This window comes from Macrotis lagotis, chromosome 6 (assembly GCF_037893015.1).
Source record: "Macrotis lagotis isolate mMagLag1 chromosome 6, bilby.v1.9.chrom.fasta, whole genome shotgun sequence".
NCBI classification, from domain to species: Eukaryota; Metazoa; Chordata; class Mammalia; order Peramelemorphia; family Peramelidae; genus Macrotis; species Macrotis lagotis.
Genome location: NC_133663.1, coordinates 16,249,728 through 16,263,345, shown reverse-complemented (window position 1 = coordinate 16,263,345; position 13,618 = coordinate 16,249,728). Strand labels below are relative to the sequence as shown.

At 38.7% G+C, this 13,618-nt stretch overlaps 1 protein-coding gene across 2 annotated transcripts in view; it reads right to left on the bottom strand.

The window, feature by feature from the left end:
- The window catches only part of KCNAB1 (potassium voltage-gated channel subfamily A regulatory beta subunit 1), a 490,100-nt gene that overhangs the window by 90,161 nt on the left and 386,321 nt on the right, over positions 1-13,618 (bottom strand). For both annotated transcript variants that reach the window (XM_074190799.1, XM_074190800.1), the window contains 2 exons: positions 11,365-11,402; positions 5,844-5,923 (listed from right to left, as the gene is read on the bottom strand). In XM_074190799.1, coding sequence (XP_074046900.1) covers positions 5,844-5,923; positions 11,365-11,402 — 118 coding nt within the window. The remainder of the gene's footprint in view (positions 1-5,843; positions 5,924-11,364; positions 11,403-13,618) is intronic.

Sequence of the window (13,618 nt, the reverse complement as noted above, 5' to 3'; positions counted from 1 at the left end):
TTACTGCTCAAGGATGACCCAACTTTATTTTTTTTAGGTTTTTGCAAGGCAAATGGGGTTAAGTGGCTTGCCCAAGGCCACACAGCTAGGTCATTATGAAGTATCTGAGGTTGGGTTTGAACTCAGGTCCTGACTCCATGGCTGGTGCTCTATCCACTGTGCCACCTAGCCTCCCCATAACCAAACTTCTAATGCCTACATCTCTCATTTCTATCTACAGCAATCTTATCACTCCAAGGTCTAATCTCATTCCATATCTGGCACTCTGTCTACTGAGCCCTCTGGAATGGCTGCTCTAGGATTAACCCCCCCAATCTTCCAGTATATTCCTGTTCCTTGTATATTCCTTCCATCTTTTGATTTCTAGTGAGATCCAACTCCCTTGACTTTTCCTTCCGTTACTAGCTGGACCTTCTTTCATAGCTAGCCCCTGAACCCTTCCCCAAACACAGGCCACAAGCTCCATTCACTGATCTCAGAATAGGAGACACAATGATGTCCTTCTCCATGGCCACTTCCATACTCTTCCTCTAATACCAACACTCGGGAATCTCTTCTATCCAAATGTATCACTCAATCAAGATCCTACTGAAAATTGTCTACTGAACGCTCTGGTACATTCTCCCTTTTGTCTCAAATTAGACAACACATATGAAGCGTTCTATAAAGCCAAGTTATTATTATTTCTCATTGAGTTCAGGGCCTAACTCACAGTCTATCTTTCTACCCTAATTCTTTTCCAAATACAAGAGAATTTCAACATACATATTGAGGTCTCCTCAAAGGTTCCCAACCCCCCAAATCCCCAGCTCAATCAGGTCCCATGATCTGCTTCTCCACTTGGCCTCACTTACCCACAATGATCTTGCCACCAATCACAAGTGTTCCATTTTCATGCAAAATTATGAAATTCCTTTGTCTTATCACAATCTCCTATCATTTTACCATTCCTGTGCTTTATTCTTCCTGACCCTGATCTTTATCCTCATGGGGATCTTCTCACCTCTTTCCCAAAGCTATCTCTTCTGCTCTGATCCTACCCCTTCTTTCCTTATTAATTTCAAACCCTTGAGATCATACTTGTAAAGGCCTTAGCCTAGAAGGAGCTATATACATGCTTATTCCTTTCATCTTCCCTTCTCTTCTTCATTGAAAAAGTTATACATTATTCTATTTCAAATCTCTTGCTCCTTTGTCTTCTCATTAATCCTGCCTTGATAAATCCCAATTCTGGATTATTCTCACCATCTTTCATTTTATTCACATGCTGCTGAGTGGAGATGGAGAAAATCATACAATCATGATCTGAGTCCAGATGAAATTTATGTTAGCTAACCTTAGCTGTGTTCTTATTGCAGAAAGCAATTCTTTTAGTCCTCCCTGATTCTCCCCCACAGAAGTTATTCAAGGCTTCCCTCCAAGTCTTTCCTCTTTCTACCTCCTCAGTTTTACCTTTCTCCTGGAGCTTTTTCTTTCATTTCACAAGCTCTTGTCATCATTTTTTTTCTTGTTCCTCCTTTACTCTTTTTTTTTCTAATGAAGTTCAAGGCTTTCCTTTTGAAAAGACCAATTGTGTATGTACTTGATTTCTCTTCTCTAGAAGGAGTGTCCCCGTTCATTCCTATCCTCATTTCTTCTTCACTATTCCCATATCTTCAATCACTATTTACCAGATATTCCCCTACTCTACCTACAAATACACCTAGGTCTCCTAAATTATTAAAAAAAAAAACCCTCTCTAGATCCCACCATCTTAGCTAGCTATAGTCATTGATCTCTTCTCCCTTTGTTTTCCATACTCTTTTAAAAAATGTCTACATTCAGTGCCTTTGTTTCTTCTAAATTATCTTCAATCTGGCTTATGATCTCATTCAACTGAAACTGTCCTTCAAATTGCCTATGATTTCTTTACAAAAATAATTTTTCAAATTTATCTTTTCATTTTACATCATCTAGATTTCCCTCTCTCCTTTGCTTCTATCCAGCAGTACTTATAACAAAGAATCCTTTTAAAAACGAGAAAGAGGAACAGTTCTGTAAAACTAAAGGACATATTGAAAAATATTACATTCTATACAAAGTTTCACACCTGTGGAAGCTCTCCTTTTCCTTCACCTGTGCATTAGGTTTTGAAATCTTGTTTATTGCTATTCTTTTCACTGCCATTGTTTTAGTGATGTGGTTAATGTTTTCCTTGCTCTACTTTGCATCAGTTCATGCAAATCTTTCTAAGCTTCACTATTCCTTATTTTCATCATTTTTTATAGCTAGTGCAGGGATATTCCATTCCACTTTTTTAAATCATAGTTTGTTTTGCCATTCCGCCATTGATGGGTTGTCACTTTGTTGCCAAACTTTGTTACTTCGTTGTTCTTTGATACCACAAAAAGTTGTGTCACAATACATTAGCATATATACAAATCTTCCTTCCTTTCACTTTTCTCCTCTTTTTCTTTCATTTTTCCTCCTGCTTTTTCCCTTCCTCACTTTTCTTACCCCCTTCTCTTCCTCCCCCTCCATTTATTTCTTTGTTTCAGTATTTGCCTAGGAATGGAGTCATTAGGTCAACAGGTATGAACAATTAAAAATGTTTTTATTTGTATAATTCCAAATTGCTCCAAGTACCTTTTGATACCAATTCACAGCTCCTCTAACAATGTCAGCTCCTTGAGGGCAGTGTCTGTGCCTTTCTTGATGTCTTTAGTACACAGAAAAATACTTTTCACATAATAAGCAATTAATAAATGTGCTCATTGGTTGCCAATGTGCCTCCTAATCATTTCTTAATTACGACATGTGTTAGGTCTTTTTAATCTTCAGTCCTCTCCACCTCACTGCACTATTTGACACTGTTGACCATTGACCCTCTTGGAGACTATCTACTCATCGTCATGTGAAAAAGACGCCGTGTGTTCTGTTGACTGAATGCTTATTTTGAGTTAATGATGTGGTCTAGCAGCCAATGGCAGCTCATTAGACTTAAGCTGTAGCAATACAAACACAGTGTTCAGAATCAGAAGTCTTAGTTCTGTTTTCCTCAATAGTAGGGACACTATATTTGGGACACTTTTCTTACTTCTAGACACCACATTAAGAGCTAGGGGAAAACTGGAGTGTGTTCAGCCAAGGAAACTCAGGATGCAGACGGGACTTGAACCCGTACGATATAGGACTGGGAGAAGGAATAGAGAATGTTTGCCCTGAAGTAGAGCAGATAGTGCTATATAGATAAATAAAAAATTTAAAAAAATTAGATAAGACAACTTCTGAAGTCTGAGAGTCTATCCAACTATGATATTATGTGATCTAGATTCAACACCTAGCCTAGGCCCCCTCACTCTGTCTACATGCATGCACACACATGTACACATGCAGTAAATCACATTCTGTAGCCTCACAAAATGCAGTTTTACTAGTAGGTGTGAGATGGAGGGTAGAGAGCACATCATCACATCAGCATCCTTTCTCCTTTCTGTACAGTAGCTGTTGTGAGAATAGTAACCAGTTTGTGATCAAGTCATCTGGGCAGTTGGGAAGGGAACTGAGAGCAAAACAATCTTTTTAATCCACAACATGTAGTAGAGGGATTACATTTTATTTCTTCTTAATCTCAAACGGTAGAACTAGGTCATAGGTAGATCATGATTTTTTTCACTAGTAACATTTAAGAAGAAACTGGATTACCAGAAGCCATGGATGTTGTTTTCCCATTTAAAAAAAACTCTACATTTCACAAACATCAACACCCAGTGGAATGGAAAGAGAAGGCTGTTAAAACAACTGCCATGAACATTAGTTACAGTGGATACGAGGTTGACCTGGATGACTTGTTATGGTTCTCTATGACACTGCAATGAATGTTATGTCCTCTTTTCCCCTGTTTTTGTACAGATTTTAAAAGGGTTCATAAAGTAGAGGAAAAGAAGACAATATATGAGAAATTTTCTGTTAAGATCAGCCTCAAAAAACCCCCACATAGAATCTAGGCTAAGAGGAGTCTGAGAAGAAATCAGTTATTGTAATTACTTTTTTATCCTTGGAAACTGGGAGAATCAGAGGCACTAAAGCCTTTTTAACGACCCTTAAACAAAAGCCCTTCTCCCCAAAGAATGAAATACCAGATGAAAAAGAATGCACATAAGCCAGGCATTGATGAATCTCATCTAACAAGTGGTGTGGCTTCATTGTGCTCTCTCCTTGAAAGTAGAGAATTAGATCTGCAGCCAATTACCTCCCACTGTAGAGTTGGACATTTTCAGAGACTGTTAAAATAGCTGGATGATTATCCATTTCTTTAAGTACCAGGAAGCCAGAAATCTACTCTGGGACAAAATGGGCGCATGTTCCCCTTAGCCCTACTCTAAATAGTTCTACTTCATTGAATTAGGACCTAGTTTTTGTGTACCTGATATTAAGATACTGAGAATCAGGTTTTGGTGGGGCCAGCCCAGAAGGCTGGTGGTATTCTGGGAAGATGTCTTGGGCCCTTTGTTCACATTGTTGGATTAAACCATCAAGTTCACAGGTCCAAGATGGTGAACCTTTGTGAATCATTTGAAAAAGAGCAGGGCATTTCAATGAAATACAAACCAAATCTGATCCATTAGAATATGATAGCCCAGAAACTAAGGCAATCATAGGCTGTGGCAAGGGAAGCATCGTAGCCAACGCTATGAAGATGATGGCCCCATTGTGCCTGGGTCAAGCCACATTTGGAGCATTGTCTTCCATTTTGGCCAGTACATTTTAGTAAAGGCATTAATGAGTTATAGTAAACCAGTTGAGGAAGGGGCTCTTGGCTGTATCATAGATCAGATGACGGAACCATGGATGTTTAGCTTGGAGAAGAGAAGACTGGAGGGAGGGAGGGAGGGATAAGCAGTATGATGTTTGCTTTCAACTATTTGAAGTGCTCACCTGGAAAAAGGCCTATAAACTAGAAGGGTAGACGTTATCAAGACTTAAGAAATGTATTTTAACTGGGGGTTACCAGGGCATACCAAGAAATTCTTGAAGGGTACAAAACAAAAGGTTTCGATGCCATTTTAAATAACAACAAAAAAGTTGTTTACTCTATTAAAGCTATCTCCAAGTACAATGGATTGCTTTAGGAGATGGTAGGTTCTTCTTACCTGTACACCTTCAAGTATAAGTCAATGGCACTTATTGAATGCAAGCTCCTTGAGGGCACACTCTTTGGTTCCCAATGCTTGGACATTGTACTTATATCATTCCAGAATAACTTTTCACCAGAGGAGACTTTGAGTAATATTACATAAGACATGGGCAGCTAGGTGGCGCAGTGGATAGAGCACCAGCCCTGGAGTCAGGAGGACCTGAGTTCAAATGCAGCCTCAGTCACTTAATAATTGCCTATCTGTGTGACCTTGGGCAAGTCACTTAACCCCATTGCCTTAAATAAAAAAATTTAAAAATATTAGATAAGACAACTTCTGAAGTCTGAGAGTCTATACAACTATGATATTATGTGATCATCTGGATTCAACACCTAGCCTAGGACCCCTCACTCTGTCTGCATGCATGCACACACATGTACACATGCAGTAAATCATATTCTGTAGCCTCACGAAACCCAGTTTTACTAGTAGGTGTGAGAAGGAGGGTAGAGAACACATCATCAGCACCCTTTCCTCTTTCTGCACAGTACCTGTTGTGAGAATAGTAACCAGTTTGTGATCAAGTCATCTGGGCAGTTGGGAAGGGAACTGAGAGCAAAAGAATCTTAATGTTCCCAAAAAGATGTCCCTTTCCTGTCATGAAACCTTCAAATAGGTAATCCACCCTCCCAAAAAACACCTTCAATGAATACTAGTTCCACTTACTTGCCAGCAGCATACACTTCAGCTGTATCAAAGAGGTTGACACCACTCTCGTAGGCAATTGTCATTAGTCTTTCAGCAACCTTGGGGAAGACACATGGAGTTAGACAAAGAAGACAATTGTGTTTCCAAGTCCAGTATCCTCTTATTAGTCACTAAATCCGGGAAAGTGAAATCTCACTGGTAAGTTCAGCCCTTCTGGAGTACAAGAGAAGCAAAATTATTTTCCCAGTAGAATAGTAACTCGTTAAAGGCAGGAAATGATTTGCTTTTGCCTTTGTATCCCCAGCACCTAGCATATTGCCATAGAAACTTATAGTAGACATTTAATCTTTGATTAATTGGGATAATCACTACTGTAGACCTGAAAAGTGATTTAATATGTATAATGCAATGAATCTTCCTCTCTCATATTTCCATATAATTTTGTGTGGTCATTTTCTTTTATTTTACCAGAATTTTCTGTGGTGTCATAGGGACCAATGCTGTCACTGAATAATGAACTCAATGCATATTTCATAGCTCCAGTCATTACTATGCTTGTAATTTCAAACTTAGATGATATTCCACAGGAAAGTGGTCTCTTAGACAACAAGGTTCTTTTGAATCTTATTTACAAAGTTAAGACACATAGAATTGCATACAGAATCAAGATCCAAAAATAACTCAACATGCTAGAAGACTGGAGAAAAGTCTTTTAAGAGAAAATGTAATAGAGATAATGTAAAATGATGGGATCATCTGGGCTCAACACCTAGCCTGGTGCCCCTCCCTCCTTCTGCATGTGCACACATACACACACACACACACACACACACACACACACACACACACACACAGTTTTACTAGTAGGTGTGAGTGGCAGGGTTTAGAACACATCATCATTATCATCCTTTCCTCTTTCTATACAATAGCTATTGTGAACATAATAACAAATTTGTGAAGTACGAGCAAGAAGAGAGAGCAATGATTGGAGGGGACAGTAGCTGGTATTCTCAGGTTCAAAAAATCATCTTCATAAATCTAAGATGGGAAGATATTTCTAGGTAGTCATATCTACACAAATAGCCTCAGTCTATTTGACTTCAAGGTCAATAAGGGTTAACAGCAAGAAATACATGGCAGTCAGAAAGGCCAGTGTAATCTTAGGCTGTTGTGAGAAAGGCCTGGTGACCAGAGCAAAGATGATGATTTTTGTTGTACGTTTGTTTCAGTTGCATTTGATTGTTCACGAACCCACTTTGGATTTTCTTGGCAAAGGTCCTGGAGTGATTTGCCATTTCCTTTTCTATTTCATTTTTACAGATAAGAAAACCAAGGCAAATAGGATCAAGAGACTTGCCCAGGGTCACACAATTTGTAAATGTCTGGAGTCAGATCTGAACTCATAAAGATGAGTTTTTCTGACTTTAGGACTGGCACTCTACTCACCATACCAGCTAACAGCTCTAAAGAGGCCGACGGAATCCTTTGGATGGTTTTCAGTTCTGCATGCTACCATTTAGGAACAACCTCAAAAGGAAGCATTCAGAAAAAGCTGAGCAAAAGGGTGAGGGATCTGGAGGCGACTCTTTGAAATTGTTGGTTGAAGAAACTAGAGATTTTTAGTTGGAAGAAGAGAAAATTTAAGAAAAACATAATTTTCTTCAAATATATGAAGGACTACCATGTGAAAGAGGGATTAGATTTGAAATGCTAGTCCCCAGAAGGCCTCTCTAAGGATTAAAGATAATTGAATTTAGATTCTAGATCAAGAAAAACATTCAAAAAATTAGAACCATCCTAGAGTGAAATTAATTGCCTAGGGGCAGCTAGGTGGCACAGTGGATAGAGCACAGGCCCTGGGGTCAGGAGTACCTGAGTTCAAATGCAGCCTCAGACACTTAATAATTACCTAGCTGTGTGGCCTTGGGCAAGCCACTTAACCCCATTGCCTTGCAAAAACCTAAAAAAAAATGGACTGCCTAAAGAGACAGTAGGATCCCCTCACTAGAGGTCTTCAAGAAAAGACCAAATGAGAATGTATTGCTCTTTTTTTTTGAGGGTTCCCAAAAAGAGATCATGGGACTGTTTGGTCTTTCAGAGCCCTCCCAACTTGGATATTGAGTTCTCCAGCATAGCAGTGTCATAGAAAAACAACTGGGTTTGGAGTCAGAAGACATGGATTGAAATCGTTTCATGGTTACTTCCCACCCGTGTGACCTCATCATGTTGTTTCATTTCATTTCTTTGGCTCTCAGTTTCCTCATCTATAAAAAAAGAAGACTAGCTGATTTCTAGGATCCCTTTCAGCTAGACATCTATGGTTTTTTTTTTATTGTGAATTTGCTTGACAATTTAATTGCAAAATTTGCAAACATTTCAAAGCTTTCCTTTTTTCTTAAGTGTTATTAAAATAATTAACTTCTCATAATATCATTTTTATTATTTATTTGTAACTTTATAAAAGTCAATTGTCAGAAATTCCAGATGGCACAAACTGTTCAACTAGCCTTTCTCCATTATTTGGGTGATGGCAGCTAATATTGTTTTATCGCTTTTCTAGGGGCACATTATCCTTTTGGGGGGCTTAGAAATCTCCCTAATGAAAATTATATTCAACGTTCAGGGAAGAAAGCATACAAGATTTTTATGGAAAATAACTGCTTAGGAATATAATGAATATTTAAGACATTTGCCCAGAATATTTGTCATCCAGTAAGTGGAAATACAAAATAGATTGAGAATTTTTCTTTCATGGCTTTTCTAAATAGAATAGAATCTTTATTGATTGTATTTAAAGTCATGTTGACACATCTTGCACCAGAACCACTCCAGGACATCTCAGGTATGTTCTCCATTTGGCAGAACAAACTCCTTTATGCAATGTTTTCATCTGTAATATGGAGGCTGGGGAGAATTCAAGAGGCAATGTGACTTTTAAGGTCCCTTTACGCCCTAATCAATGATTCCTGTCCTGGATTCCTTAAGCATAGAGAGTATGTGGTACAAAATTGAGAGAGTGGGGTAGATTTGGACTCTTATACAATTTCTGTCACTTTACACCTATAGAATCTTGAGCAACTCCCAATTTAATCTGTAAAATAGAGACAGAAATATCTGGGGGGGTCACACTTGTTTTTCTGGGGACCTGGTAGTTAAACATTTACCAGCACACTCCTAACTATAGCCCTCAGGTGGAAAAAAGAACTAGAAGAGACCTTGGGAAGAGGAATCCCAAAGAAACATTACTTATTATTAGTATATTTTATTCTACCCTTCTGCTACTTGCCAGTCAATCCATCCTGTCCCCAATTTCTATGTGATCTATAAACACTGCCAATTCAATCCCTGGCTGAAAAAACAAAAACAAAACAATTATCTAGGCCTTGAAACTATCAACAAAATGTCATTTACAAACCAGACTCTGAATATTGATAAGGAATCCACCCTCCTTTTTGATTTTGCCTTGGATATCTTCCAGAACTGAAGTCTACAGGTGGGGCCAACATAGGTCTCCCTTTGTAATTCTTCAGAGGGTCATTGAACAAAGTCATCCCTAACATTAGGTCTTTCAAGAATGTAGCAGTTAGAACTATACAAAGTAAGCCAGACTGGCCTGTTCCTCTTCCCTGAAAATCTTCAGGAAAAGACAGATGTCGTCTTGGTGGGGCTATAGAAAGGGGGATTCTTAGTCAGGGATGTTTTAGGCTAGGTGCCAATTGAACAAATATTTTTTATTCATCTTCTCTGTACAAGGCTGCATTCAGTTGGTGCTAGATCATGGAGATATAGAGACAAAAGATATGTGTGTATATCTACATAAACATATTTCTTCTTTTCTAAGGAACAGCTGCAACAGGGGAAAACCAGAGGGAAATTAGAAGGTAAGGTATTCCAAAAGGAAAAGATTTTCATCGTCTTCTTTCTGAGCATCACACTGTCTCACAATATACTTACTAATTATGGTGAACTATTTAACTTTGGACCTTTTATTTTCTATTTGTTGACTATTTAAAGTCAGACTCTCAATGACTTTTCTGCCCTAAGTCCCGAGTGGACCATGACTAAGCTATCTGAATTCATCTGAATACCTCCCTTGTAATCTTGCCTGGCTCTGGACATGAGGCCTGAACTGAACCACAATGAAGATTTTGCAGCAATCATGTCAGTGTCAAGAAAATTGGTTCCTTTTTCTTCCATTTACAAATCTGTGTTTTCTGGCATTAAAGGATCACAGATTCCAAGCTGGAAGAGGATTTAGAGATCACCAAGTTCAACCTGCTTCTTTTATATGAGGAAAATGAGGATTCAGTGACTCAGCCAATATTATATAAAGAGCAAGGGACAGAGGTGGAATCAAATATGGCTTGTCGGAATCAAAAGTCAGTGAGTTTTACCTCCTTCATTGAAGCTTCTTGAAGTCCTTTATATCTTAAGACTATAGATTTGGAACTAAAAGTAAGCACGGAGGGCACCAAATCAAGCCCCTTATTTTGACGGGATTTCATCTTCTCTTGTGTCTGAAGGCCAGGGAAACTGGCTTCCTACTCAGGCAGAGAAGAGGTGCTGGGGGGTTGCCAGCAGTTTTCCTGAAGGATACCACCTCTGATACTCTGGTCAATGATCTGTTGGTCATTGGTCACTGGGGTTCAGGGTTGACTTGAGTTCATTGGAGTTTTTAGATGAATTGATTTTTTAAGGACAACTAAGGTAAATTCCATCTGTAAAGCAAAGAATTCTTTTCTGAAGGAAATATGACAACAACTACTTTCTTCCCATTGGTCTGTTTTTTTTTAAAATCCAGATTTCCATGGCTCATGTTTACTCAAGGTTAGGTACATTTAGGAATGTGTTAGTGTCAGCTAGATCCAGTGCAAGGAAGCTGATTGTTAAATTTTCCATGTATTTATATCTTAGAAATTGCCAAATGCTTTAAATAATGCTTTGATTTTTTTATTGATTTCTGAGATAAAGTGATGGATAAAATATTAATAATGCAGATTAAATTTGAAAGTATATCATATATACGCCCCTCTCCCCATGTCAGTTGCTAAACTTCTACTGTCATACTCCCAGACCTGTACTCCGTCTAGAGTACCCATCACATTTTTATTTGTTCCCAGTCTGAAAATGTTATTTATCTTTCAAATTTGCAAAGTGAGGGTTAGCTTTTTGTAGTGTTGAGAATGTTGGGCTTGGAGTGATGAAGATTTGCTTTCCCATTGTATCTCTAAAACTTAGTAACATTATTCCCTTAATCTCTATGAGTTTCAAGTAACTCAGAGGGTTTATCAAAGAAATTGTGATCTGCCCTGATGGCTTGAGTTCCCACAATAGGAGTACCACCATGGTGATAAAACCACAGAAGCTTCACACATTCACAACACATTTGCAAAATGAACAAAGCAGTCATAGAGGAATGATATTATACCATTTTCTCCTGAAGAAATTCTCTAGCAGCCTGGAAATGAGCTCTCTGAAGTACTGTGATCAACACTTTTTTTTCAGATTAGTTTTTTTATGGAAAGCAAAAGTGACTCACCTCATCTGAAATTTGACCTCCAAAAGTGACCCATGTTCCTGGAAAAGAGCACAAAATTACACATTATTTATTATCACTTTCCTATCATGAGTTGAGTGAAATGGAAGGAGATTACTTTTTTCAAATAATTTATTGCTGTTATTGGAACTGGCTGCTAGGTCTATGATGAGAGGGTTTGGCTACAAACCCATTTGGGCTGCAGTGCGCCATCTTGTCCTAATGTCAATGAAGCAAATGACGATTCTGAAAAGGAAGATGAAGTTAATGGGCTCATTTTATCTATGTTCTCTGATGTCCAGTCTATCTATGTCCTCGACTGGGACTTTTGAAAGCCTTTTCCCTGAGGAAGAAGCATAAGTGGGCACTTTCTCAATTAGATGGTGCTCCTGCTGAATAGGAACTGAATAGGAAAGAGGGAGTAGAGAACTTAGGCTAGAGGTTTGGGTGGTTAAAATTCAGTGACTATCAAAGATTGGGAGAGTCTCTCTGAAAGGCTCTACCTTCAGAAATGCTCATGAGGGAGTGAGGTTGAGGATTAGGATGCTGTAAGAAAGTACAACAGAGAAAAATAGGGAAAAAAACTAGGCTGTGATTATATTGTTTTAGGGGGGAGGAGACACCTACCCACCTTTCCAACAGCCTGAAATCTTAGAGAGTTTCTTGAAGGCAATGAAAGCTTAATATTTGAATTGTCCAAAGACATAAAGTAAGTAGGTAGCAGAGACTGGATTTCAATCCAAGTCTTCCTGTCTCCAACCCAACTTTCTATGCATTCCACCATACTGTGAATTCCCCCACTAGTCAAAGACCACTTGAAGCCTTATGTTTTAGAAGAAAACATAGGAAGATAATTGGAAAGGTCAAGAAAAGGGAAAGGAGCATTGAAATGATATCTTTTTGTGACTGAACTCACAGCCCTGTGGGAGCTCAACTGAACTCTCTCAAAGCTACAACCAAAAGATAAGATCTGGAGCTATGCAGAGCCCCTCCTAATAGCTCAGGAGTCCTCCGTTTCATCCCCAGGACTTGAGGGACCTGCAGAGGCTTGCAGTGGGTCTGACCTTACAGAGAATGGTTAGTATTCTAAATTTCTTATCGATCCTTTAGGAAAAGATGCTTGGAATATACCTTTGGGGATGACAGAGAGAGAGAGAGAGAGAGAGGTCTCTGTGGCTTGCAAAGGTCTGGTAAAGAGATCTTGTAGAGAAGCTTATAATTATGCATTCCAAAATGTTTCCAACTTAATTATGGTTTTTTTTTTTGGTTTTCCATCCAATCCAAACACTGAATTAAGAGCATGTATTTATGTAACATTCTGTTCTTCAGGGGTCTTAGGGACCAAAAGTGCTAGATAACAAACTAAAAAATCCCACAGAAGGAATTACCATATGTACTACTAAACAACATCTATCTGTCTAATCTCTTCTTATTTCTGTCCCACTAAAACAATACACAAAAATACCAGGATAGTTTCTGTCTTTAAAAATCATAAAATGTATTTTAAACACTGAGTCAAAAGCTACAGGTTATCTAGGATGCCTAATCTGAGACAAAGGGTCCAGAATCTAAAACTGAGGACTCTTTTACCATGTAGGGGTTTTTTTTAGGTTTTTGCAGGGCAAATGGGGTTAAGTGACTTGCCCAAAGCCACACAGCTAGGTAATTATTAAGTGTCTGAGGCCGGATTTGAACTCAGGTCCTCCTGACTCCAGGGCCAGTGCTCTATCTACTGTGCCACCTAGCCCCCCCACCATGTAGTTTAAACCCCTCATTTAACAAATGAGAAAACAGACTCTGACAGTGAAGGGTACACAGGCAGTAAATATAAGAGCTGGGATTTGAACTCAGGTCTTTAGATTCCAAGTTCATTATTCTCTCCTCTCTGACTTGAACAAATCTATTTCTCAAGGATGCTCAGGAAAATTTCACACCTTTAATTCTCCAGTAAGGAACCTCCTGATCCCCAAGTTTTGGCCAACCAAACATCTCTTCCTGCTTCCTCCTTGAAGTTAGGGAGGATCTTTTTTTCTATAGTTTCCTGATTGAGGGGCATGAAAGAGTATCTATGACACATGGATTAACCAAACAAAATTTTTTTAAATGGTTTGCATTTGTCATTAGAAATTTTCAAGTTCGAGGCAGGGATAAACAGCAACCGACCAAATAACAGGTAACTGTTTTTGCTAAGCTCCTTTGGGACCATTTAAAAAAAATTCTTATGCAGGGACATCTAGGTGGCACAGTAGATAGAACA